Source organism: Lepus europaeus, chromosome 8 (genome assembly GCF_033115175.1).
Source record: "Lepus europaeus isolate LE1 chromosome 8, mLepTim1.pri, whole genome shotgun sequence".
Classification (NCBI taxonomy): Eukaryota; Metazoa; Chordata; class Mammalia; order Lagomorpha; family Leporidae; genus Lepus; species Lepus europaeus.
Genome location: NC_084834.1, coordinates 79378994 through 79405484, shown reverse-complemented (window position 1 = coordinate 79405484; position 26491 = coordinate 79378994). Strand labels below are relative to the sequence as shown.

The following is a 26491-nucleotide window of genomic DNA, read 5'->3' as shown; positions in this document are numbered from 1 at the left end:
CAGTTGGACAATTATTTTGTGCCCTGGAATGTCGTTCCTCCCGCATTCAAAGAGAGCGGGGCGGAACCAGCACGTCCGGAGGGGTGGAGCCCGATGGCCGAGGGCAGCCTGGAGAAAGCGCCCTCCAGGATCTGGAAGGCCGCGCTCCCCTAGGAAACCCCGGGCAGCCACTCCGCGGCTGTCCGGGCCTCTTCTCAAGCTGGCCACAGCCAGGAGAACCTTCACCGTCCCTAGGGCCTGGCGAGCGCCCTCTCGGCGGCTTTTTCCGGGGCCTGTGCCCAGCGGGCGTCCCCGGTATCCCCTAGCAGCACTGGCCTCCTCGCCTGCACGTGGATCCCAGCTTCGTTCCCGGGCGGCTGCTTGGCTTCCCCCAGACCCCTCCCGGGCCGGGGGCTGCCCAGCGTCTTCCCCGGGAAATTCCCGCCTGTGCAGCTGGCCGTCCAGCAACCGACTGCAGGCGGGCCGGGTATCCAGGGTGGGAAAGCCAGCCTCGGGCGAGTCGGCAGGTGGCAGCTGGTGCTCCCGACTGCTACACCGTGCCTTCTCCGGGCCAACCCCCCGCCCCAAAGACGGCCGCCATCAAGCTCCTCTGCGGCGGCAGCTGCAGCCGATAGGCAAACACGCCCACCAACACGCTCAGCCTCACTTGCCACGGGGGGGTGGGGAGCAGGCAGGCACGCCAGCACTGAGCATGCGCAGTGTGGAGGGCGGGGCGCTCTCCGGCTGCGCGTCGGAGCTGGCGCTCCTCAGGCCGGCCCGGCGCCTCCGCCGCCCGCCCGCCCGCACGCCCGCTCGGAGCCGCGCCCGCCGCAGGCTGCGCCCGCCCCGCCCCGCCCCGCCCCCCGCCGCTCGTCCCCGCCGCGGCCGCGCCGCCTGCAGCAGCAGCAGCAGCAGCGGCACCGGCACCGGCACCGGCAGCAGCTGCTCCTTCCCGGCGGCCGCCCCCCGCGGGTCCCTCCCTGGCTGCGGGAGAGAAGAAGGCAGAAGGAGGACGCCGAGCCGCGCTGCCCGCGCCGGAGACCTTCGCCTTGCCCTGCCTGCTCCTCACCCCCCTAGGAGGAACATGGGTAAGTCATCCTCCCTCCCCCGTCATCGCCTGACATTTTTCTCTCTCAGCCTGCTGCAGGGTGGGAAGCGTTTCTCGCGCAAAGTTGCCGGATTCCTCAAGCCCATGGGCGTGAGGCGGCGGCTGAGCTACCGGGGAGCGTCGGCGCACGCGGCACGCGCGCCGGTACCGGGCCGGGAGGGTCCCGAGCCGGGTGGGGTCGGGCTGGGGCCGGACCGCCGCCCGGCTCTCCGGCACCTCGCTGCCTGCCTCCCCTCCTCCATTCTTCCTGCCGGTGCCCGGGCACCCCGGAGCCGCCGCCTCTGCCCCAGCGCCGCTTCTCCCGAGGCCGCTGGCCCGCCAGCCAGCCGGCCGACCCCCGGAGACCCCACTTGGTGTAACTTGCTTCCCTGTCAGGGCGACCTCTCCCCATCTTGGGGACTGCGCGTCCTGGGCAGGGAAGTGGGAGCAAGTAGTTGGTGAGGGCGACTCTACAACCTGCACAGAAACAATTTTCCATGGGCGAGAGCGGACAGCCCCATAGGCTGGGAGGATGACTTGTCAGAGGCCACGAGGAACGTGAGGCAGGGTAGAGCCGCTAGCTGTTGAATTAGTGTCGGGCGACTACACCGTGCGGTGCTCCAGTGCTCAGCCCGCTTTCTCGCCGGCTTCGCCCGCCTCCTGCCTCAGGAAGCTGCACCCTGTGACATATTGTTACCCAGCTTACATGCTAGTTATTCCTTCCCGGCTTCCCCTGCCTCAGTCTGCATAATCTGATTTTAGTTCCTTTGTATTTAAAGTTAATCTCGAGAGAGAGGTTTGCTTTTAAACATCTCATCCAAACCAGTCTTACAAAAATATAATTGAACCTCAGTGTTTCTCAGTGTGTATTTCTTAACTTTTACATTCAGGCATCGCAGATACTCGTGCATCTGTTAAATTCTGTAATGCCATCCAGAGCCGAAAGTTTCTTTTAATAGTAGCAGCTCGGAATACTGTACTTCTGCGTGTTCCCCAGTTTGTTTCCACTCCTGTCTGTCATAATTTCCTCATTTAAAAAATTTGCTCCATTGGCATCTGTCACGTCGGGCTTTTCCCACCCCTTCTGTGCGAGTTATTTTTAAGCTTCAGATGAGTGTGGTCCTTTCATCTGCCATGCAGTGCTCTGTGCATCCAGAGTTAGGTCATGGCAACTCAGAATGTTCAAGGAAATATCTCAATCTAGAAATGGTTTTGATGGAGCTTCCTAGAAAAGAAAAGGCTTCCTGGAAAAGCTCTGATTCAGACCTTTGGCCATTTAGCAGGAAGAGATGGTATAAAGGAAAAATGATGTGGGCCCCTGAATTTTATTTTCAGTTGTTGACAGGCTGAACAAATCTCTGTAAAAACAGGGTGGCCCATTTTTATATGCCTACCCTTTTTCTAGGAGCTGAATTTTAAATGAGATGATTGGACATAATGTGTCTTTCCTTTAAGTATGCATACATTTTCTTAACTATAGGCCACAAGCTTGGCCTATAAAATGCATTTCTCCATTAGTCAAAGTAACTTAAAAACCCATTTGACTAAAAATTTTAGCATTCATGTTGAATCAGTACTTTTTCAGTGGAAAAATCCAAATCAGTTGCAACACACCTGAATAAAAATACCTAAAACAATGAAATTGCCTATTTAAGAATTATTAATCTTTAAAATAGTACTATTACATAATTTAAAAAATAAAGGTCCAATTGGAAGCCCATCTCTCATTTGACACCATAGAAGCTGTTTGGTTTCTCTTATAGTACTCTGTTGGTACCTTGGTAGAAGCTTTTTAGCACTTACATAATCTACCTTATAATGGAATTGTTATTAATCATGAGTTTCAAAAGATGAAAAATATGTCCTAATAATTTTTGTGTCTCTCTCAGTGCTTTTCACATAGTAGGCATTCAGTAAATCTTTGGCAAATTAATTGTTGGACTTAAACCACTTACCTTTTAATTTTCAACATTTGAACCTAAAAGTATAGGCTCTGAACAAACTTTGAACAAACCTATGCACTGGTAGATGTTATGGAAATGTGGAAGAAGCCACAACAGGGGAGAATATTTATACTGTAGCCTCTTTCTTTTTAAAAGAGAAGAAAAAGTTGGATGTTCCTGTCAGGCTTTGGGTCAGACTTAGGCAAGACATTTCTTTCTGTTTTGCCATTCCAATGGTAAAGCGGTTTTGTGTATGATCAGTAGGTACATACAATAATATAAAATTGAAACCCTGGAAAGCAATTATTTGAGCCAAGGAAGTTACAATAATACATATAGTATATATAATATACACACATATTACTATACATTTATATTATATACATATATTAATATGTATATATGTATATGTATACATATGCACTGCATATTTACATGCACACACATATATATATATATATGAGGTGGAACATATGTTGGTTAATGGTAAGGGAAAAAAAATCACTGTCTTCTCAAAAATAAGGTGATTAAAAATATATATTCTCTGGCCAGTGCCGTGGCTAAAAAGGATAATCCTCCACCTTGCGGTGCCGGCACACCGGTTCTAGTCCCGGTCAGGGCGCCGGATTCTGTCCGGGTTGCCCCTCTTCCAGGCCAGCTCTCTGCTATGGCCCAGGAGTGCAGGGGAGGATAGCCCAATTGCTTGGGCCCCTGCCACTCACTTGGGAGACCTGGGAAAATCTCCTGGCTCCTGGCTTTGGCCTGGTCCAGTAGCAGCCGTTACAGCCATCTGGGGAGCTGAATGGGAAATGGAGCAGCTGGGACATGAACCCATGCCCAGATGGTATATGGTGGCAGCTTGAACCTATAACATCACAGAGCCTGCCCCAGTTGCTTATGATTTTAAAGAACACATACACAAGTAACTGTAACAGGAATGAAAAAGTGATACAAGAGACCTTTACATCTATATGGATTCAAGGGATGGAGAAAACATTTGAGAGAAACGGTGTTATTTGAACCAAAGGTCGGTTAAGTTTCTAAATGGCAGAAGTGATACTGTTAATCAGAATGAGGGGGAGGGATGATAGAAATGAAAATCCAGAGATAGGGAACTTTTGAGGAATTTCTAGGATGTGATTAACCATGTGAAAGATAAAGAAATCATTGGTGACAGTGATGAAAAAATTCTAATAGATAATGACCAGATACTGGAAAACCTTAAATGCCAAACGGAAGAAGAGTTTGTACATCACTTGTCTATTGAGGGTAATTGTTAAACATTTTTGTGCAGTTAAGTTATAGATTACATCTGTAATTAAGAAAATCTGTCAATTGAGTGCAAAATGGGTTAGATGAGAAATGAGAGAATGCTTCAGAAGGGAGTTGCTGCAGTTCCAGTAAAAATGTTTCATGTCCTGAACTAGATTGTGACACTTAATTGCCTGGGTGATAATGACAATGTGGGGATCTGTTAATACATTCTCAATCCATTGGAAGAGGAAACATGAGAACCCATTTGAACTTGTTGAGTTGGACGTTTTGGCCTGTCTCTGCTCCCTAATGACAAGGACTCTGTTATATTAGGTTTTGAATGTATTTATAATATCACTGTGTGGCACATAGCTTTATATGGTAGAAATGTGTTGACTGAAACTAGGTAGAAAAATTAAACGTTTATTTGTAACTCTCAAGAGAAGGTTTGAACTAGAGATTTAGAAGCGATCCACAGATATCCTGAGGTGATATTTGAAGTTGATAGAGGATAAGGATCAACAAAGAAAAAGAAGATAATTTGTCCAAGGTAAGAAACTTGAGGAATGCCCTCAGAGTTAGGGAAAAGGAATGGCATGATTTTACACTGAAAAAATACCAAAGTAGGTAGCAGTGAAAGACTAGAATCATATGGTTGATTTCAAGAAAGAATAAATGGTCAATAATGTCTTTTTTTTTTTTTTAGATTTATTTATTTATTTGAAAGTCAGAGTTGCACAGAGAGAAGGAGAGGCAGAGAAAGAGGTCTTCCATCTGCTGGTTCACTCCCCAATTGGCCACAGTGGGCAGAGCTGAGCCGATCTGAAGCTGGGAGCCAGGAGCTTCTTCTGGGTCTACCATGCGGGTGCAGGGGCCCAAGCACTTGGCCATCTTCTACTGTTCTCCCAGGCCATAGCAGAGAGCTGGATAGGAATTGGAACAGCTGAGACTAGAACCAACACCCATATGGGATGCTGGCACTGCAGTCAGCAGCTTTACCTGCTATGCCACAGCGCCGGCCCCAATAATGTCTATTTCTACAGAATAATCGGTGATAAAGGACTGAGAAAAGGCTTAAGTTCATATACTTTGGTAGGATGTTACCCAGTATGATCAGCTGTTCATATCCATACCTCTGCTTCTATGGATTCAACCAACTGGGAATGAAAAATATTTGGGAAAAAAATTAAGTCTATATTGAACACGTATAGAGTTTTTTTTTATCCTTATGCCCAAACAATACACATATACATTGTGTTAGGTATTGCAGGTATCTAGAGATGGTTTAAAGTACATGAGAGGATATGTATAGGTTGTATGCAATTACTATTCCATTTTCTATAAGGGACTTTGGAAACCATGGATTGGGGTGGGGGTGGGGGGATTGGGTAATGAGAAGGTCCTGAAAAGAATCACTGGAGCATACTGATGGACAATTTTTATATTTTCCAAACAGGTTACTTTAAGAGAAGTATGGTAAATATGGAAGTTAGTTGTAAAGTAAGCGGGTAATGAGTAGGAAAAAACAGCTTACTGTGTATTTTCATGCTGTATTCCTTACTTTGTTTAAAGATCTGTAAGAAAGCATAGATTTTTTTTAAAAGTTGCACATTACTTGGAGTGGCAAATGTTATTTATTTACCTCAGAATAATTTTATAGTGCTTTCTCACTTCTTTGATACTCCATTTTCTTATATCATTGTGACTTAGCATACTACAGTTCTTTTTGTAATATGCATAGTGAATTTAGAATGACTTTATTTTATAATTTTGCATAAAGAAAACTCTTTATTGATAAATGATTTTACCATTTCCAATTTACTATCAGACATTGTGAATTTGGGGACTTTTCCTGTTTATTCTTGTATCTCCAATTATACTCTTAATTCCTGGAGTTGTATTTTTCCCTGCAGATGCAAGTATATATCAACTTTATAGATGGTCCTTTTCTCTTAATTGTATTTCTAAGTTCAGGAATGAATTAGTTAAAAAAAAAATACCACTTCTGCCTGATCTTTGCAAGTCAAGGTGGGGTGATCAAATATTTTTATTAGCTGGTAATTACTAGAAATTGTGATTTTAAAAGAGCATAGATGATTAAAAAGTAAAATAATTTTTCTTACATTGGTATTATAATCTGTTTTCTGTATGCCCCTCATACCTTTTGTAGGAGATGGCAAAATTCACTATCCTTAGTTGAGTCATATTATGAAGTCTCTTTGGAAAGTTGTAATACCTATAACTCATTTTGAGATTCAAGAAATTTTTGCTTTCATAGTGGGATCTTGGAGCTTTTATACACTTTTGGGGTAATAATGTGGTTTGCTCTCTCCAGAAATTCCTGGTTACTTGACTTTGAACTTGGCAATTCTGGAGTTATTGGTGGCACCAGCAACAGCTATCAGAATTGCCTAAATGTCTATTATCCAATCGTGAACATCAAGAAGAAAGGAATAGGGAAGACCTACTCTTTGGGGAACCCCATAAATTTTGTATAGCCAATTCTTTAGATAACTGATAACAGAAAACTTAAATTCTTTTATTAGACATTTGATTTGTCAAACAGCTCATTAACATATTGAAAAGAGCAAAAATAAAGATATCAAAATAGGTTATTATCTTAATCCATTTTATGCTGCTGTAATAGAATACCTGAAGCAGAATGATTTTTCAGAATCAGAAATTTATTCTTTCACAGTCTGGAAGCTGGAAGTACAAGAGCAAGGTTTGCAAACTTTTGCACAGCAATCACCTGGAGAGCTTGTTAAAAAAAGATTACTGTGCATGTCCTTAGAAATTCAGGTTCAGTGAGTGTGGGATCGGTTCACAATTTGCCTTGTCAAGACATTCCCTGGTGATGCTGCACTGGAAAAGCACCACCCTTCCAGTAGAGGCTGATGAGCTTTTTCCATAAAGGGCCAGATGGTAGATCTTTTAGGCTTTACATGCCAAGAGACAAAAATCAAGGATGTAACATAGAAAAGAGAGAATATACATATAATGAGAACAAGTATTCATGAATATTTTTACCAAATTCAAAATATAATATTAATGGAACATGGCTTATTGTAATACAAAATGAAAAGTAAGGAATTCTTTTTGGGGGATATAATTTCACTTATTTGAGACTCATAGTTATCCTATCTGAATTGAGTCCAGATGTTCATCTGTTGATGCAGATCTGCAGTGCGATTTTACAGATTTTGTCTTTGAAGGCTTTTTGCACACAGATAGGTATTGCAAACTGCATATGATTTTTAATGAGCATATTTATTATATGGAAGACATTTATAGAATTCTTTTCTACTCCACTTTAGATGTTTGCCATGTAGCATGCAGATTAACTGCTTCCAGTGGATGGTTTGGTAGGAGCCCCTCAATTGTTCAGTTACATTTGAAATATGGAAATTTCCTTTGCACGTGCAACAAGGTCTGAAAAGCACTGCTAGGACTACAGTTTGAAGTTACAAAATGTATCTCTGAAATTTCTGTATGTAGGGAGGTCTTGTTTTACTTTTTGACAATAATGGAGAGTATGAAGTAGATTGGCTTTAACTTGTGATTTGAACGATGTGTCAAATTGATTTACTGTGGTGTAAGTTACCATAAAAGCATGTTGCTACCTGACTTTCTGGTCAGATTCATTAGGAAATGTTATCAAATCTACAAAATCTAACTTTCAGAGCCATTCATTGTTTGGTAATAGTGGTTGGTATTTCTTTTGGCATAGAAAATTTCAATTTTGCCCTTGAGCCCAAATAAATTACAATAAAACTTTAAAGCTGCTAAACTATTGAACTTCTGCAAAATAAGACAAGTTAGGATATTCACTTTCTATTTCTGATTGAAATACATAGAACTGATGATAGTTAAATCTGTGAAGCAAGCGAAGTTCACTGGCAGTACTACTGGTTCAGTGATATGAAATAAATTAAAATATTTCCCTATTAAAAAACCTATTGATGAACACCAGACTGATGAACCATAAACTTTGCACAAAAGTTCAACTAAACAGTTTTCTATTCCTCATATATTTCTGCCACTATCTGTTGTAATACATCTTAGCAGATTCCACTTCAGGTTATACTGAAATAGTGTTTTCTCAACTTTGAAAATATGCTTGCCAATTATTTTCTATACAGACTCTTTTTAGAAGCTTATTTAGTCACTACAAGCTTGGGATTGACTTCTTAAAAAAAAAACAGTAGGGGTCAGTGCTCTGGTGTAGTTGATGGGGCCACTGCCTGCAGTGCTGGCATCCCATATGGATGCCGGTTCTAGCCCTGGCTACTCCACTTCCGATCCAGCTCTCTGCTGTGGCCTGGGAAAGCAGTGGAAGATGGCCCAAGTCCTTGGGCCCTTGCACCCATGTAGAAGATCCGTAGAAGGCTCCTGGCTTCAGACCAGCTGTTGCGGCCAGTTGGGGAGTGGACCAGCAGATAGAAGACCTCTCTCTTGCTCTGCCTCTCCCTCTCTGTAACTCTGCTTTTCAGATAAATAAATAATAAATCTTTTAAAAAAAAAAAAAAAAGTAAAGTAGTACCAGTATCTTTCAGTCAACTCAAGAGCTGGGGAAAACCTCTTCATCTTTTTTTTTTTTTTTTTTTTTGAAGTTACATTAAATGTTGATATTGTTCCCATTGTCTTCCCTTCAAGTAGCTGTTCTCACTGAAAGCTGTTCTTAAAAAGTTATCTTCTCTGGGAATATCTATTTGGTTGGTGCTGTCAAATACAATTTAATTATCTTTATGTAAGCAGCCCTCCTTTCTGGAGCCACTCATGTTTGCAGCTTCATTTTCATTTTCATGAAAAAATTCTGCTATGATGAGATATTTTATGTTTCCTGATTTCTCTGACAATGCTTTCATATGCGTTAGTAATCTGATGAATTCGTTAATGTCAATGTGTATTCTATTTTTGTAGCAGAGCTACAGTATCATTACATAGTACAGTGGCTTGCTATCTAACTCAATAACAACATAGTCTACACACTACTTTAAATGCTTTAAACGAATGAGGTTATGTCCTTATAAACTGTAAGCTGAAAATATTGTAAGTACAAAATGCATTTAACCTATGGATATCGTGGTTTAACATCACAATATACTATACAGAATAGGTTACTTACCCTTGTTATTGTTGATTTGGAGTTGTGGCTTGTGGCCCCTGCCTAGCATCATAAGAGAGTATCTTAATGAATTTTGATAACCAAGAAAAGATCAAAATTCAAATTAAGATTTCTACTGAGTGCTTATTGCTTTTGTACCATCGTAAAGTTTCAGAAATCATGCTGAACCATTGTAAGTTGGGGCCATCTGTATACTTTTCTTGTTTTGACATGACCAAAATTAAATCTTGTGGTTTGACAGTATACATGATATGTGAAACACTGGTGAGTCATGACTGTGTCACTGCAATTTGTAGTGCATCAAACAGCAAGGTTGTGGATGATGTGAATGCTGCTATAAACAACACACAGAGGAATGAGTTGTGTTCTGATAAAATTATTTATGGGCACTGAAATTTAACTTTCATGTCATGAAATATATATTCTTCTCATTTTGTTCAACCATTATAAATATAAAAGCCATCCCTATCTGTGGCCTTAGTGTGCTAGCTTCTGCTGTAAGAGTAAAGCTGTGCTACCTTACCTTTCCCCAGTGAATATTAGAAAGGCTGATTCTTGTCTTTTTTCTTCATTAACAAATTGGAGCTATCCTTGTATAATGAAAAGAACACTAACATTGGAGGTAGGAAATCAAAACTCTAATTCCAACACGGCCCTTACTAAATGTGTGAACTCGGACTTGTTTCTTAACCTCACTGACCATCAAATCCCTAATCGAAGTAAAAAGAGATAGAGCCCTGATAACATCATTTGAAGTGTTAGATTTTCAAATTGAAATATCTTTGAATTCCAAAAAACCAGCAATCTGGAGGTCTCATATAGAGATCTCTTTTGAATAACTGAAATAATCTGGCTTCCTTGAGCCTACAAACCTATATGGGAAAGCTAATCAAAGTTGAGCACAGAATCCCTCTTTCAGGCTGGGCAAATGTGTGTGTGTGTGTGCATGCACACCTACAGGAACAAGGTAACAGCAAGGATTCAGTGGATTAATGGGAGACTCTTCACATTTTCATTAGTAAGAGCCCAGGCCCTTGTCTCCACATTATTGTACTACTGAGACCGTTTCTTCATTGTCTGCTAGGCTTTGTGCTCTCCCATCCTTTCTGTACTACGACAGAGTAATCCTTTTTTAAAAGATGTCACATCAATTATAACACTCTCAAGTAAGAGATCTAATATTATTTCAGTTGCCTATCACATTAGGTTTAAACTCTGCTTAGCTTTCGAGAGCCATAGAAATTTGCTATATCATATACATATATGAAAGATTTATTTTTTTAACTTTTATATAAATATTTATTTATTTGATAGGCAGAAAGAGAGAGAGATTGAGAAGATAGAACTCTTCATCTGCTGGTTCACTCCCCATATGGTTGCAAATGCCAGGTCTGGGCCAGGCCGAAGCCAGGGGCCCAGAATTCTATGCTAGGGTCTCCCGCATGGATGACTTGCCCAAACATTTGGCTTCCCCAGGTGAATTAACAAGGAACTGGACTAGAAGCAGAGCAGCTGGGCCTGAAGGTAGTGTTCTGACAAGGGATGCTGACATGACACGTAACTGCTGTGCCACAACACTAGCCCTACTGTTATATTTCTCACAACTCTGAAATTTGAGGTTACTTCAAAAAGTTCTTGGAAGATGGAATTAAAATATAAATTTGTATTGGTGCAAAAATATTTTGAAATCCATGCATAGTTATTTCATAATACATACTTCCATGGAATTTTTGAAGAATACTCTTTTTAAAACATTTCTTTGAAAGGCACAAATACAAGAAACAAAGAGACAGAGAGAGATGTTCCATTTGCTGGTTCACTCCGCAAATGCCTGCAACAGCTGTGATTGGTCCAGGCCAAGCCAGGAGCCCAGAACTCAATCTGGTCTCCATGTGGGTGGCAAGGATCCAAGTACATGAGCCACCACTTGCTGCCTTGCAGCATGCACATTGGCAGAAAGCCAGAATGGGAAGCAGAGCTAGGAACTTGAACTCCTACATTCATTGGTGGGGGGTGTAGGTGTCAGAAGCGACATCTTAACTGCTGTGCCAAGAGTCTATCCCTTGAAGATCCCTCTTATACATGGATCTCAGTTTCTGTGTGTGTGTGTGTGTGTGTTAGTGCCAAAATAAACTCTGTTGTTTTTTCCATGAACTTTTAAAGTCCTCTTGAATATCTTCCTTTGATATTGTCACTGTCCCCTAGATGTTCCTTATTAATACCAGAGATAACAGCAGAATACCTTTGCTCCTATTATTCCTTCTTCTGTGCTGCTTCTGGTAAAAGATTACCTCTTTTCTTAATCATTCTCCATAGGCTAGCTCATGAAACTCTTTTCTGACCTCATTCCAGTCTCTCACTGCTTTAGAAATTTGCTTCATGGATTTCAAAACATGTTCAATGATATAGTTTTATTGACTTAATGCTTCAAATTTCTTGTGGACATTCAGTCAATACTGTGTGTTGATGTCATAGAGTCACTGCAGGTTTGGATCAAGCCCCTGCTTCTAATTTAACAGCGTTATCCTATAGTGGTGATAGGCATGTTTGTGATGAAGGTTATAAACCTGCAGTCCATGAGCCACATATACCATGCAGCCACATATACCATGCAGATATATTTTCTTAGGGAAGTTTTAGGAATTAGAATTAGTTCATATTTAACTACAAAGAAATTTCTAATAAAATCTGCTTTATCTACTTTTTTTAAAAGATTAAAAAAATTAGCCTCCCTGAGCTTTGATTCTCATTAATGACAATAAGTTATAGTTCTACTTGGGCAGGGTATGAGGTTCCCAGTTCATTACTTTCTGTTATCATCCATCCTACAAATTTCACTCATGAATACTACATTTGTCTGGCTGTTGGAGGTATCTGAATTACTAAAGATTTAATTGTGTTTAAAAGTGTGGTTAAGTTGAATTTGTATTTTTGAAAATTTATTTTAAAATTAAGAAATTATTATGAAAATTAACCAGTCAAGAGCACAGTCAGCTTCTTAATGATATAATTGGTCATCAGTCATGGTTAAGCTGAATTTTGGAATGAGAGGATAAGTTCTTTGCTTTTCTACAAACCGTTTAGTGAAGTCTTTGTCAGGTCACATAAGCTCTTAACATCTCCATTTTGTATATGCCTCTAAAATATTATAATTATTAATATTAATTATTTTTTTTGGCAAGCAGAGTGGACAGAGAGAGAGACAGAGAGAAAGGTCTTCCTTTTTTGTTGGTTCATCCCCCAATGGCCGCTGTGGCCGGCATGCTGTGGCCAGCGCACCGCGCTGATCCAAAGCCAGGAGCCAGGTGCTTCTCCTGGTCTCCCATGCAGGTGCAGGGTCCATGCATTTGGGCCATCCTCCACTGCCTTCCCGGGCCAAAGCAGAGAGCTGGGCAGGAAGAGGAGCGACCGGGACTAGAATCTGGTGTGTCGGCACCGCAGGCGGAGGATTAGCCTAGTGAGCCACTGCGCCGGCCAGTATTAACTAATATTAATGAAACCCAAAGGATAGATTCCAAGCCTATTTCAAATACAACTAGGACAAATCGTAATATGGAAACCTTCAATTTCAGTTATCTAACTGGAACTTCATTAGTCTAAAGCAAGATCTGTTGTATTTTTTGTTTCCTTATTTTTCACTCTTGAGCAGTAAACACATCTTCTAGGAAAAGTGATAGCATGATATTTTTAAAAATTCTCAAAGTACAATAGGGCCACTAGATTGTTTCTAAGAAATATTATTTTCTTATATCTTAGCCTTTTCTTTTTCAAAAACTTTATTTTATTTGAAAGGTGGAGTTACAAAGGGAGAGGAAGAAACAGAAAGAGATCTTCTACCCCCTGACAGCAAGGACCAGTGCTGGGCCTCGTTGAACCCTGGAGCTTCTTTGAGAGTCTTCCATGTGGGTGGCAGGGGCAGAAGCACTTGGGCCATTATCCAGTGATCTCTCATGTGCATTAATAGGGAGCTGAATCAGAAGTGCAGCAGCCAAGCTGTGAACCGTTGTGCAGCCCCAGAAAACATTTTCAAATATATAAAAATTATGTAGGGGCCAGTGCTGTGATGTAGTAGGCTAAGCCTTTGTGGTGCTGGCATCTCATATAGGCACCGGTTCATGTCTCGGCTGCTCCTCTTCTGATCCGGCTCTCTGCTGTGGCTTGGGAAAGCAGTGGAAGATGGCCCAAGTGCTTGGGTCCCTGAACCCACATGGGAAACCCAGAAGAAGTTCTTGGCTCTTGGTTTTGGATAGGTACAGCTTCAGCTGTTGCGCCCATTTGGGAGTGAACCAGTGGATGGAAGACCTTTTTCTGTCTCTCCCACTCTCTGTAACTTACCCTCTCAAATAAATATTTTAAAAAATTATATAAAAGTATTCAAAATAATTATATATCAAAGGAGTACATAAAATATGTAGTTTAAATCCTGTTATTTTTTAAACTATATAAAAATTTATAGAAAACTGTATAAAAGTTTCAGATGACTAGTAAATTCTCCTAATTTGTGGAGATATACCAGGAATTGTACTTTTACAAAAACATTTCTTTCAAAGCTGTGAAAAAGCCACATCATGTAAGTTTTTAAAAAATTATTTTTAAAAATTTTTTATTTGAAATGCAGAGAGATCTTCTGTCTGCTGGTTCACTCCCTCAGCAGCCAGGGCTGGACCAGGTTGAATCCAGGAGCATGGAACTTAGTCCAGGGCTCCCAAATGGGTGGCAGGGACCCAAGTCCTTGGACCATTATCTGTTGACTCCCAAGGTGCACATTAGCAGGAAGATGGGTTGAATGAAGAGCCAGAACCTAAACTCAGGCTCTTCATTATGGGATGTGAGCATCCCAAGGGATACCTTAACTGCCACACCAAATGCCTGTTCCTGTGATTTAAACAACAAAAAAAGTTATGATAGAGGCATAGGCATTTGACTTAATGGTTAATAAGCAGGTTAGGATACTCACATCCTGCATCAGAGAATCTGAATTTGAACCCCAACTCAGGTTCCTGGTTCCAACTTTCTGCTAATGCAGACTGTGGGAGGCAGCAGCCATGGCTCCAGTATTTGGATTCCTGCCACCCACATGGGAGAACTGGATTGAATTCCCAACTTTGCCCACCTGGCTGTTGTGGACATTTGGCAAGTGAAGCAGTGGATGTGAGTGCGCCTTCTTGCTCTCTCGCTCTTTTGTTTCTTTTCTGTCTCTCTCATTCTCAAATTAAAAAGTAAAAAATTGTATAGTTGGTCTCTACAATCAGAGCAGAGAAAAAATTTATATGGGCTGATTCATATCCTTTTAGTTGCAAAATTGCATTTTTGGGTAAGGGTAATATTGTGTTAAGATTCAAGAAAGAATGTCCATTGTGTCACATTTCTGGATTTATATGGTTTGTACATTACACCAATCAAACCAGAAACACAAGACAGCCTATTAGACATTACAGAAAGTGACAAAACAAGTTGTATAAATAGTCACATTTTCTGCACAAACTCAGACTCTAACTGTAGGTAAATAATATTGTAAAAAATGAATAATAGAAATAGATAAAAATAGAAAGCACCCTTAGGGATTTTTCAGCATCTGGTATAGTTTTTCTGGCATATGCAAGTGCTCATATGTATAACAACCCAGGTTTTGTGTGTGTGTGTGCACGTGTGTGTGCACCTAGAATTCATTTCCTTATTCAGTTAATCACTTAATGAAAGCTAGAATGGAAATTTTGCATTAATATAATATGGCAGAGACTGCTCTGTAGATTTGATTGTTACTTTTTGGTTGAATTTTAGATATATAGACAGTTGTTAGCTGGTAGCTAACATGGTTGGATTATAAATTCATTCTTGAAGAGTTTACTTCTGTATAAGCAAGATACAAGCAATCCTTACATTGCATAGTTCTCATTTAGATGAGATTTATATGAGTTTCTGTTAACTGCAAAGTGCCAACTGCCTGCCTGTTCTGTGGAAAGATTCTGGACTTTAAGACAAATACAGTGGTATCTTAAAAGATTTGTGGAAAGTAAAGTATAAAGATATGAATTTATTTTGGTGTAAAAATGAAATCCATGTATAGTTTTTTTCATAAATCTGAGTTTTCTAAAAACTTTTTGCACCCAAGTAAACATGCTTTTAATTCAATTTTTCAATAAATTCTTTTTTTAAGATTAATTAATTTATTTGAAAGAGTGACAGAGAGGTAAAGACAGACATCTTCCATCTGCTGATTCACTCCCCAGATGGCCACAATAGCTGGGGCTGGGACAGACTCAAACCAGGAGCTTCATCAAGGTCTCCCATGTAGGTGGCAGGGGTGCAAATACATGGGCCGTCTGCTGCTGCTTTTCCTAGGCCTTTACCAGGGAGCTGGATTGGAAGTGGAGCAGCTGGAATACGAACTGGCATTCACATGAGTGGGATTCTGGTGTCTCAGGTAGCACTTTACCTGCTATACCACAGACAAACTTTTTAAAGATTCTTCCTACATATGAATTTATCCTAATTTTGGCGCTTCTTCTATGCAAGTTATGCAGTTTTTCCATTCAGTTTTCTCCTCTAATAAGATGTGGGTGATAATCACACCTATTTCACAAGATAGTTATAACTTACATATAATAATATCCATGTGAACTTTAATTTCCATATCCAAAGATGAAAATACCATCACTTCTGAAAATATTTCCATATAAAACTAATCAGAGTATAATGCTGTTTATAGCATTAACAAAACTGTTGTCAGTATTGTTATAGTAGCAAATTATATTTTCCAAAAATAGCTGTACCAATATCTCTAGTCTTACATATTCTTCTAGAACTTAGGACTTTTCACTGAGATTTGGGTCTATTGAATTTGAGTATGCATATGACCTACTTGGAACCAGCAGAATACAGTGGAAATGATTCTGTGTGACTTCTTAGTCCAGCATGTAGAAGGCAGTGTTGCTTCCACTTCTTTGTTGGACAACACTGTGCTTGGAGACCCAAAGAAGTCAGTACCTTGAGACTGCTGTGTTGTTAGGAGGCCCAGCCTAATAGAAATGTCTCAGGTGTTAGGTGTCAGGTCAGTAATCCTGGTTTTCAAGATCTTTCTGACTAGTCAGTACACGTGTGAGTGAGTGAATAGATGATTGGATAATTCAAATGGTTCCAGTATCACCCCTAACCTTTGAGATTGCCTGAGGACCAGACCTTGTGGAATGTAGACAGGCCATCCTCAGTGTGTTCTTTGTCAGTTCCTGGTTCACTGAATCTGTGAGCGTAATAAATTGGCTTTTGTTTTGTGGCAGCAAGTTTGGGATGATTTATTATATAACAATAATTGGAATAGTTATAAAACTGAAAAGATAACATTTTCTCCGTAAGAAATAGATTGCTACTATAAAATAAATCAAAGTGAGAACTGCCTGCTACATAAATGTTTACTGAGTTTTCTTTAGTTTTAAATGAAGGTAGCCTAATAGAGAATTCTGTCTGGTAAGTTGTATTGCCCTATGGTTTTTTACTTGTTCTTTATTCTTACCATAATTCCCTTAAATAAACACTAGTTAACTGCTTTAAAAGACAGGGAAGAATTGCATATGTTTAAACAGTGCTGCAGGTTTCATCATAGCTTTATGTTCCATTTACCAGCTTGGTTAATGAAAACTGTCAGTCTGAACTCTTAAATTAATAAGGGTAGTTACCATTAAAATTTATGTATTTTCACTGACAAAGAGTCTAATAAAACTTCCTAGGAACAAATGAATATATGCTGGCCTCTCCAATTGAAAATTTAGTGATTGCCCTTGATATTAAATTTTTTTAACATTTATTTTATTTATTTGAAAGAGTTACAGAGAAAGGGAGAGAGAGATGGAGAAAGAGGAGTTCCATCTGCTGGCTTACTCCCCAAATGGCTGAATTGGATAGGGCTGGGACAGACCAAAGTCAGGAACCAGGAGCTTCTTCCAGGTTTCCCAGGTGGGTGCAGGGGCCCAAGTGCTTAGGCCATCCTCTGCTGCTTTCCCAAGCACTTTAGCAGGAAGCTGGATTAGAAGCGGGGCAGCTGGGGCTTGAACTGGCACCCATTTGCGATGCTGGCACTGCAGGTGGCAGCTTAACTTGCTATGCTACAGTGCTGGCCCCCTTGATGTTAATTTTAATGTTATTCTTACAGTAGGAGCTTCGCTTTGGTATATTTGAAAAAATTAAATCATTTTTTCCCTGTAACTTTGGAGAGTGAGTTTTCTAGGTTGGTTATCACTGAATGAAATACTGCCATAAAGTTACCAGGGAATTTTAGTTCAGTAGTAGTTAATAAGATTTTCTGAAATAATAATTATATTAATGGATACTTTAAACATTTTTATTTATTTAAAAGTTAGATTGAACTCTCATCTTTTTTTAAATTTTTTTATTTTTATTTATTTTTTTGACAGGCAGAGTTAGTGAGAGAGAGAAACAGAGAGGAAGGTCTTTCTTTTCTGTTGGTTCACCCCCAAAATGGCCACTATGGCTGGCGCGCCGAAGCCAGGAGCCAGGTGCTTCTTCCTGGTCTCCCATGAGGGTGCAGGGCCCAAGCACTTGGGCCATTCTCCACTGCCTTCCCCGGCCACAGCAGAGAGCTAGACTGGAAGAGGAGCAACCGGGACAGAATCCGGCGCCCCAACCAGGACTAGAACCTGGTGTGTCGGCACTGCAGGCAGAGGATTAGCCTAGTGAGCAGCGGCGCCAGCCAAACTCTCACCTTTTTTAATTTTTAAGATTTATATATGTATTTGAAAGGCAGAGTTACAAACAGAGGGAGAGACAGAAAAATCTTCTATCTGCTGGTTGGTTCACTGTCCAAATGGCTGCAACAGCCAGGGCTGGGCCAGGCCAAAGCCAGGAGCTTTATCTGGTTCTCCCACATGGGTGGCAGGGGTCCAGACATTTTACACTGCTTTCTCAGGCACACTAGCAGGGAGCTGGATTGCAGGCAGAGCAGCCGGGATACAAACTGGTGTCCATGTGGGATGCCAGCATTTTATGTGGTGGCTGAACCTGCTACACCACAACACCAGCATCATCATCTTTTGTTTTATTCTCCAACTGCCCACAATGTCTGCAGCTGGGACAGGCCAAAACCAGGTGCTAAAAATCTAGATCTCCCCCTTAGCCATCACCAGCCACCTCTCGGAGTCTGCATTAACAGCAAGCTGAAATCAGACATAGAGCTCGGACTCAAAGCTAGGCACCTGGTATGGAATGCAAGCACCCCAAATGGCATCTTAACTGCTGTGCCGAATGCCTGCCTTGTTAGTGGTTATTTTTATTAAAATCATATATTCCCTTTTTTGTCACTACAACTAGATAAATACCCAAGTCAATTATCTTTATAAGGGATTATTTAGCTCACAGTTTGGGTGGTTCAGGTCCAAGGTTGGGCAGCCCCATTGGTTTGCCATCTGGTGAGGACAGCAGAGACAGAGGTGTAGCAAGTGCCAAGGAAGGATCACTTGGTGAACAAAGAAGCAAAGAACAGGTCTGGGCCTGACTCAGATTTTTAGAACCTTCTGTCTTGCAAGAACTCCCTTTGAAGGGCATGCCTCTAATTACATAAAGAGTTTTCACTGGACTTACCTCCTAAACAGCATAATTTAATTGAGCTTCAAACCCCCTTGATATGATTAATTTAACTTGCCGGCTTTGGAGTTTAAGCGCTGTGTGGAGCAGGAATTGTGGCATAGCAGCAGACAAGGCTGCTTGCTGCCTATGATGGTGGCATATAAATGGGCACTGGTTCATGTCCCATCTGCTCCACTGCTGATCCAGCTCCCTGATATTGGCCTGGAGAGGCAATGGAGGATGGTCCAAGTGCTTGGGCCCTTGCCACCCTCATGGGAGACCTGGATAAAGCTCCTGACTTTGGCCAGGCCCTGCCTTGACTTGCTGCCGATTTAGGGGGTGAACCAGCAGATGGAAGAGCTCTTTCTATCTCCCCTTCTCTCTCTATGATTTTGACTTTCAAATAAATTAATAAAAAAAATGTAAAATGCTGCATGAGTTTTGGGGACAAATCATATTCAAACCATAGATCATTATCATGAGAAAGGTGGTACCATCATAACTTTTACATTGCTTATGCTTTGAAGCTTTTTTTTTTTAAGGTTTATTTATTTATTTGAATGTTAGAGTTACACACAGAGAGAGATTGTCTTGCCACTAGTTTACTCCCCAGATGGCCACAACAGCTGGGGCTGGAGCAGGCCAAAGTCAAAAGCCAGGAGCTTCATCCAGGTCTCCCATGTGGATTGCAGGAGCCCAAGGTCTTGGGCCATCTTCTGCTGCTTTCCCAGGCGCAATAGCAGGGAGCTGGATCAGAAATGGAGCAGCTGGGACACCAACTGGCGGTGCCCATATGGGATGCCGGCATCACAGGCAGTGACTTTACTTACTATGCCACAATGCCAGCCCGCTTTGAAATTTTGTGTGTATGTCTGTGTGTGTATAAATGTAGATAATTGCATATACATATTCAGAATGCCTCTGGAAGGATACATAAGAAACTAATAGCATTGGTTGCTTTCAGGAGTGAAGTGGGACATGTCAAGGTAATTTCCACTAAAAAAATTAAAACTATGGAGTATTTTCTGTATTGTGAGAAACTAGGGGACAGAGCTGTGATGTACTCATTTGTTTACTTTTAGCACCTAGTGTAGTGTTTGGTGCTTGGTAAGCACTTAGTTCATATTGTTAAATGAGTAGAAGTTTGAGATTTATGTTGTTATCAGTCACCTTGCATGTAATGTTCATGATCTTATGGATTATGATATTATTCATTGAAAAGAGCAAATAATCCTCTTACATGTATCTTTGTTTTTCTTTCAGGGCTATTTATATATCTGTCTAGGTCCAGTCAGAAGACAAAAACCATACCACGTTAAATTTGTATGCTTATATAAGATACTCTTTAAAAAAATTTTTTAATTGAAAGGTAGAGTCAGAGAGAGAGAGGTCTTCTATCCCCAAATGCCCACAATGACCGGGGCTGGGCCAGGCCAAAACCAGGAGCCAAGAGCTTCTTCCGGGTCTCTCACTTGGGTGTAGGGCCCCAAACACTTGAGCCATCCTCCTGCTTTCCCAGGTGCATGAACAGGAAGCTGGATTGGAAGTAGGGCAGCTAGGACTCAAATCAGTGCCCATATGGGATGCTGACGCTGCAGGCCAAGGCTTTAATCGGCTGTGCCACAGATCTGGCCCCTATGTAGATATTCTAACAGGAAACATGAGGTCACAGACTAGTTTCTTACAGAATATTTCAATGTCAGTTGCCCAAGCCCAAATTACCACAGGACCACTCACTGACAACCTGGTGTTATCCTCTACAAGGTTGCACCAGGAGAGGAACCCTAAAATTTGGTACTGTAAGTTTATATGGAGTTGCTGGCAGGCACATTTACCTATCTAAAAATATACACACACCTCTTATATTTATTCTGGAATTTAAAAAAATCCTCCCTTGGAAAGTAGAAGGTATCTCCAGGTTTATTACATACTCTAAAAGTAAGCTGAAAGCAAATGTCTAGGAAGAAAAGGGGAATTTTTTACAATCCTAGAATGTTTTCAGGGTGGGAGACTACCTTTATTATAGCTTATTGGTTTCTTTTGATTAGAAACGCCTACCATGCAGGAATGCCAAGACATCTAAGAATTGTCTCCCAATGCACAGTAATTTAAACAGAGAATATTTAATGTCCATTTTTTAAACAGTAGTATGGAAATAACTATAAAAGATTAATAGTGCACACTATGAAGGGAAGTTAGGCCAGCAGGAATGTATCCAAGGTAGGAGGAACTAACTTTGTTGTTGGAAGGTCAGAGTCTCATTAAAAGATGTGCTTTTAACGCTCTAGGTTTATAGAAGTTCCTTGGGTTACCCAGACTGGCTCAATGTTGCCTGATGCATAGGAACAACTCTGACAAACTGGCAAGATGAGGTTGGTGGGTGGGTACCAGAGCTGTGTATGCATAGGAACCTGAAGCTACCCACACAGGTACTGCTAGAACTGGGAGCTGGAGATGCTTCTTCCAGGAATCTAGCATGCTTCAGTGTGCAGTGTGGGCCAGAGTGTCTCAAGTGGTGTGTCCTGCGGGGCTTCCAACGTGTACTTCCAAGGCTGAGGAGATAGTGAAGGAAGCAGTGACCTATGCTAGGGTGCAGACTTGACCTGTCTGGGGCTTTCCTTTTTCAGTGCTGCTACCGTGTTGAAAGATGGTGTGAGAATACGTAGTGAAAGCTATGACTTGTGGGTGATTGGCACTGGAGAGTATCACATAGGCTGAGTAGGAAGGAGAGCACCTTCCTATCCTATTGTCCTCTATAGACAAAACTTTTATTATATAATCTGGCAAAAGAAAAATACTTAAGTGTGCAGGTTTTACACATTAGGCGATAAGGGTAGTTGTAGCTGAGGCACAAGTAAGTGGATAATTGACAAAAAAATCTGTTGTTTGAATTTTATTTATTTTTAAATGCATGTCTCATTATAGATTTAAGAAAGGATATAGGCTGGTGCCGTGGCTTAACAGGCTAATCCTCTGCCTTGCAGCGCCGGCACACCGGGTTCTAGTCCTGGTCAGGACATCGGATTCTATCCCGGTTGCCCCTCTTCCAGGCCAGCTCTCTGCTATGGCCCGGGAAGGCAGTGGAGGATGACCCAAGTCCTTGGGCCCTGCACCCACGTGGGAGACCAGTAGAAGCACCTGACTCCTGGCTTTGGATCAGCACAATGCGCCGGCCGCAGCGGCCATTGGAGGGTGAACCAACGGCAAAAAGGAAGACCTTCCTCTCTGTCTCTCTCTCTCTCACTATCCACTTTGCCTGTCAAAAAAAGAAAAAATGAAAGGATATTAATCATGTTTTCTGTTTTAATTTTTATCTAAATTCTTTTGTTAAATCTTGATCTCAGAATTTCTTTTTTCTTTTGATAGTGGTATCCTGGGACAGTCTCTCCTTTGTAGATTCATGAATGATAATTCAGACAGTATTTTTTTCATTAGATTTTTAAAAATTCTTAATATATTACCTAATATTAGCCTATGTTAAACTCTTTGTCACATTTATGACACTGCATGTATTGTTTTTCTGTGTTGATTTTTTTTTTTTAATATTTATGTGAAAAAGTTACACAGAGAGAGAAAGAAAGGCAGGGAGAGAGAGGTCTTCCATCCATCTCCCCAATTGACTGCAATGGCCATAGCTGAGCCAGTCCAAAGCCAGGAGCCAGGAGCTTCTTCCGGGTCTCCCACATGGTTGCAGGGGCCCAAGGATTTGGGCCATCTTCTACTGCTTTCTCAGGCCATAGCAGAGAGCTGGATCAGAAGGGGAGCAGCTGGGACCTGAACCAGCGCCCATTTGGGATGATGGCACCACAGGCGGTGGCTTTACCCGCTATGCCACAGTGCCGGCACCTCTGTGTTGACATTTCATTAGCCAAAAAAGTTGATGCTGCCTAAAAATTTATGAATATCTGGGGCCAGTGCTATGGCATAGTGGGTAAAGTGGCCACCTGCGGTGCCAGCATGCCATATAGGTGTCGGTTCAAGTCTCTGCTGCTCCACTCTGACTCAGCTCTTACTATGACCTAGGAAAGCCTGCACCTGCATAGGAGACCTGGAGGAAGCTCCTGGCTCCTGACTTTGGATTGGCATAGCTCCAGCCATTGCGGCCATCTGAAGAGTTAACCAGTGGATGGGAGACCTCTCTTTCTCTCCCTCTGCCTCTCTCTCTGTAATTTTGCTTTTCAAATAAATAAAATCTTTAAAAAATTTTATGAATTTCAGTGTACAGTATCTCTGCCATGTTATTTATTAGGTTAATAAGTGGGACTGTTTTGCACCAATCTTAATGGAATACTTCTCTATATATTTTTCCTGCTAAAGAAAGCCTCATTTATCTAGACCTTACATGTCAACCTTTAGTCCTGTTCTCTATTACTATAGAGCTTTATAAAGGAGGGTCTTTACTACTTTCCCCACCATTGTATATGATGAGTCATAGCTTTGAATGTTTTCTATTGAGGAATCTTACTCAAGACAATTTAGAATTCTCAGTAAATAACCCCAAACACTTCTCTTTGTTTAACTTGTATAGCTATAAAAATTCCCATACATTTTCAGGCAGAATTTCTTCTTTTTGAATTTATATCATCTCTCTCTGTCAAGCATATTCCAGAGTCCAGGGCAGAATTTGGAGGCAGGATATCTTTTATCCTTGAATTTAAGTATCAGGAGCCAAGGCATTATAGACAGACACTTGAGCAGTAGACACTTGAGAAGTAGAAGCTCATTGCTAAGATAGTAGTCCAAGATCAGTGTACTAAATCTGAGAGAGTAAGTGGAATTTGAGAGCTAAGAGACAAATCAGGACTGAGAAGTTGGTAAACACAGAATAATATGGATAAGCTAAGACATTATTCTGGAAGAATACTGGTGTTAAGAGTACTAGCGGTGTGAGGGCTTAGGTTGGCTTGCAGGCACATTGTATAAAGGAGTTGGAGCAGGGCAAATATATTTCAAATGGATATTTTTGTATTTGGAGAGTTCTACTTTATTATGTTTGTATTGAATTTATCTGTACAGAAGTGAAGTTTGAAAGTGTATAACTCCAACTTCCCAGCATCTTCTGGAGCTTCTCTGTGTATGGAGATCATTCCAACAGTTCTTCTGCACTGAAGCTGTTTGTAATTGGCAGGTTATACATTTCATCTACATTGTTCCACTAATAATTCTTGGATTTCTTTACAGCTGTTTAACATATGCTATTAAACCATGTTTGTTTATCTGTTGCCTTATAACATCCCAAGTTTTGACCACTATTTGATATGAGACTTTCTTAAATCTTTTTGTCTAGGTGACTGCTGAGAAGAAATCACCCTCATATTTTTCTCTCTCAATTCTGAGATAAGAGTTAATATAGCCTAGATCTCAATATGAATCAGTATGTGTTTAAAAAAAAGACAACTTATTACCAATTTGGATCATGTAATGTACTAGCATGTTTGACAGCTGTGAAATAATTTTTGAACTTGGTAAATGAGCAAATTGTGTCTTGCTCTTACCTATTATGGTTTAATATTGTAGTTGTGAAGATCATCTGTCAGACTCTTGAGACTCTAATCAAATATGACAGACCACACTTTCTGAGTCAAACTAGAATAGACTTTTAACTCCATTTAAGAATGAGTGAAGAGTTTTTAAAATAAGAAGTTTTTATCAGATATCTGAAGAAGAGAAGAAAACTTAGAGTGTAATGAAGTCATTGTTTTTAGTGTAGCCCATCTTAATAAAAATATTTCTTTTTTTATAGATTTATTTTTATTTATTTGAAGGGCAGAGTTACGGAGATAGGGAGCGAGAGAGAGAGAGAGATCCTCCATCTGCTGGTTCACTTCCCAGATGGCTGCAATAACTGGGGCTGGGCCAGGCTGGAGCCAGGAGCCAGGAGCCAGAAGCTTCATCCAATTCTGCCACATAATCAGGGGCCCAAGTACTTGAGTATCTTTTTGCTGCTTTTCTAGGTAGATTGGCAGGGAGCTGGATCAAAAGTAGAGCAACTGAGACACAAACTGGTACTCATATGGGATGCTGGCATCACAGGCAGAGGCTTAACCTTCTGTGCCACAAAATGTTTCTGAATTACCACATTTTATGCTATAATTTGTATAAAAGGTGCAAGTGTAGGTGCCTCAGAAAGTAATGTAAGTTTGTCAGGATTTATTAAATTCTCACTGCAGACAGTAGTATAGGTATCCATCCAAGAATTTTCTGATAGTAGAAATATACTAAGAATTTTTGATCTACCTATGAGAGACTAAAAAACTAGTAAGCCCTTATTTTTTTTTTAGAGATTTATTTATTTGATAGGCAGAGTTACAGAGAGGCAGAGGCAGAGAGAGAGAGAGAGGTCTCCCATCCGCTAGTTCATTCCCCAGATCTGCAACAGCCAGTGGTGCTGCGCTGATCTGAAGCCAGGAGCCAGTAGCTTCTTGCGAGTCTCCCTTGTGTGTGCAGGGGCCCAAAGACGTGGACCATCTCTTCTGCTTTCCCAGGTCATATCAGAGAGCTGGATCAGAAGTGGAGCATATGGGTCTCAAACCAGCACCCATATGGAATGCCGGCACTGTAGGCGGCGGCTTTACCCGCTATACCACAGGGCTGGCTCCAGCCCTTATATTTTATGAAGTCTTAAGTGTTCTTTTCTGAAGAAAGGGAGTCAAGTGATGTGAGATATTCAGTTATAACTTGGGAGATGAAAAAGGTTTATTGAATGGACAGATGGTTGTGTGAATAACTGACGAATGGGCTAAGAGTTAAAATTTCATTGGAACCTAGAGAAGCACAGTGGGAGCAAAGCCCATGTGTATAAGTAAGCATGCTAGCATATTAAAACAGTACGTTAACTAATGAAAATAAAAAATAAGAATGCAAAGTTTATTAAGTTTAGTTTGGAATAGGAAATTACTATAATAATCTCTAGCTCTTAATTTTGTTTTTCTTCAATTATTACAAACATTACTGTGTTCCTAAGTACTGCTTAAATTGCCCTTGAAAATGGATGTTACACACATGTACTATTTTTTTTTTTTTAGATTTTATTTATTTATTTGAGAGGTAGAGTTACAGACAGTGAGAGAGAGAGACAGAGAGGTCTTCTATCCACTGGTTCACTCCCTAAATGGCCACAACAGTTGGAACTGGGCTGGTCCGAAGCCAGGAACCAGGAGCCTCTTCTGGGTCTCCTATGTGGGTGCAGGGGCCCAAGCACTTGGGCCATCTTCCACCTGCTCTCCCAGGCCTTAGCAGAGAGCTGGATAGGAAGAGGAGCAGCCCATATGAGATGCCAGCGCCTCAGGAAGAGAATTAACCTGTGCCATAGCGCCGGCCCTGCATACATGCACTTGTAACTGGTATGTTTTTGTTCATATATAGAACCTTTACTTATCATAGTTAACATTTAGTGACATTCACATTGAACTATGCTGTGGAGCCTGAAACCAGTTGAAAGGAAAAGGCCCATTCTTATTATCATATTCGCTTTAACTTTCCAGCTTTTTATTCTGTGACCAAATGATAATAAGGAAGTAAATA

At 41.1% G+C, this 26491-nt stretch overlaps 1 protein-coding gene across 4 annotated transcripts in view; it reads left to right on the top strand.

Moving 5' to 3' along the window:
* Positions 1–869: 869 nt before the first annotated feature.
* RAP1GDS1 (Rap1 GTPase-GDP dissociation stimulator 1) overlaps positions 870–26491 on the top strand; it is a 177343-nt gene continuing 151721 nt past the window's right edge. For all 4 annotated transcript variants that reach the window (XM_062199847.1, XM_062199846.1, XM_062199845.1 and 1 more), the window contains exon 1: positions 870–1067. In XM_062199847.1, the coding sequence (XP_062055831.1) occupies positions 1064–1067 (4 nt within the window). In that variant the 5' untranslated portion in view covers positions 870–1063. The remainder of the gene's footprint in view (positions 1068–26491) is intronic.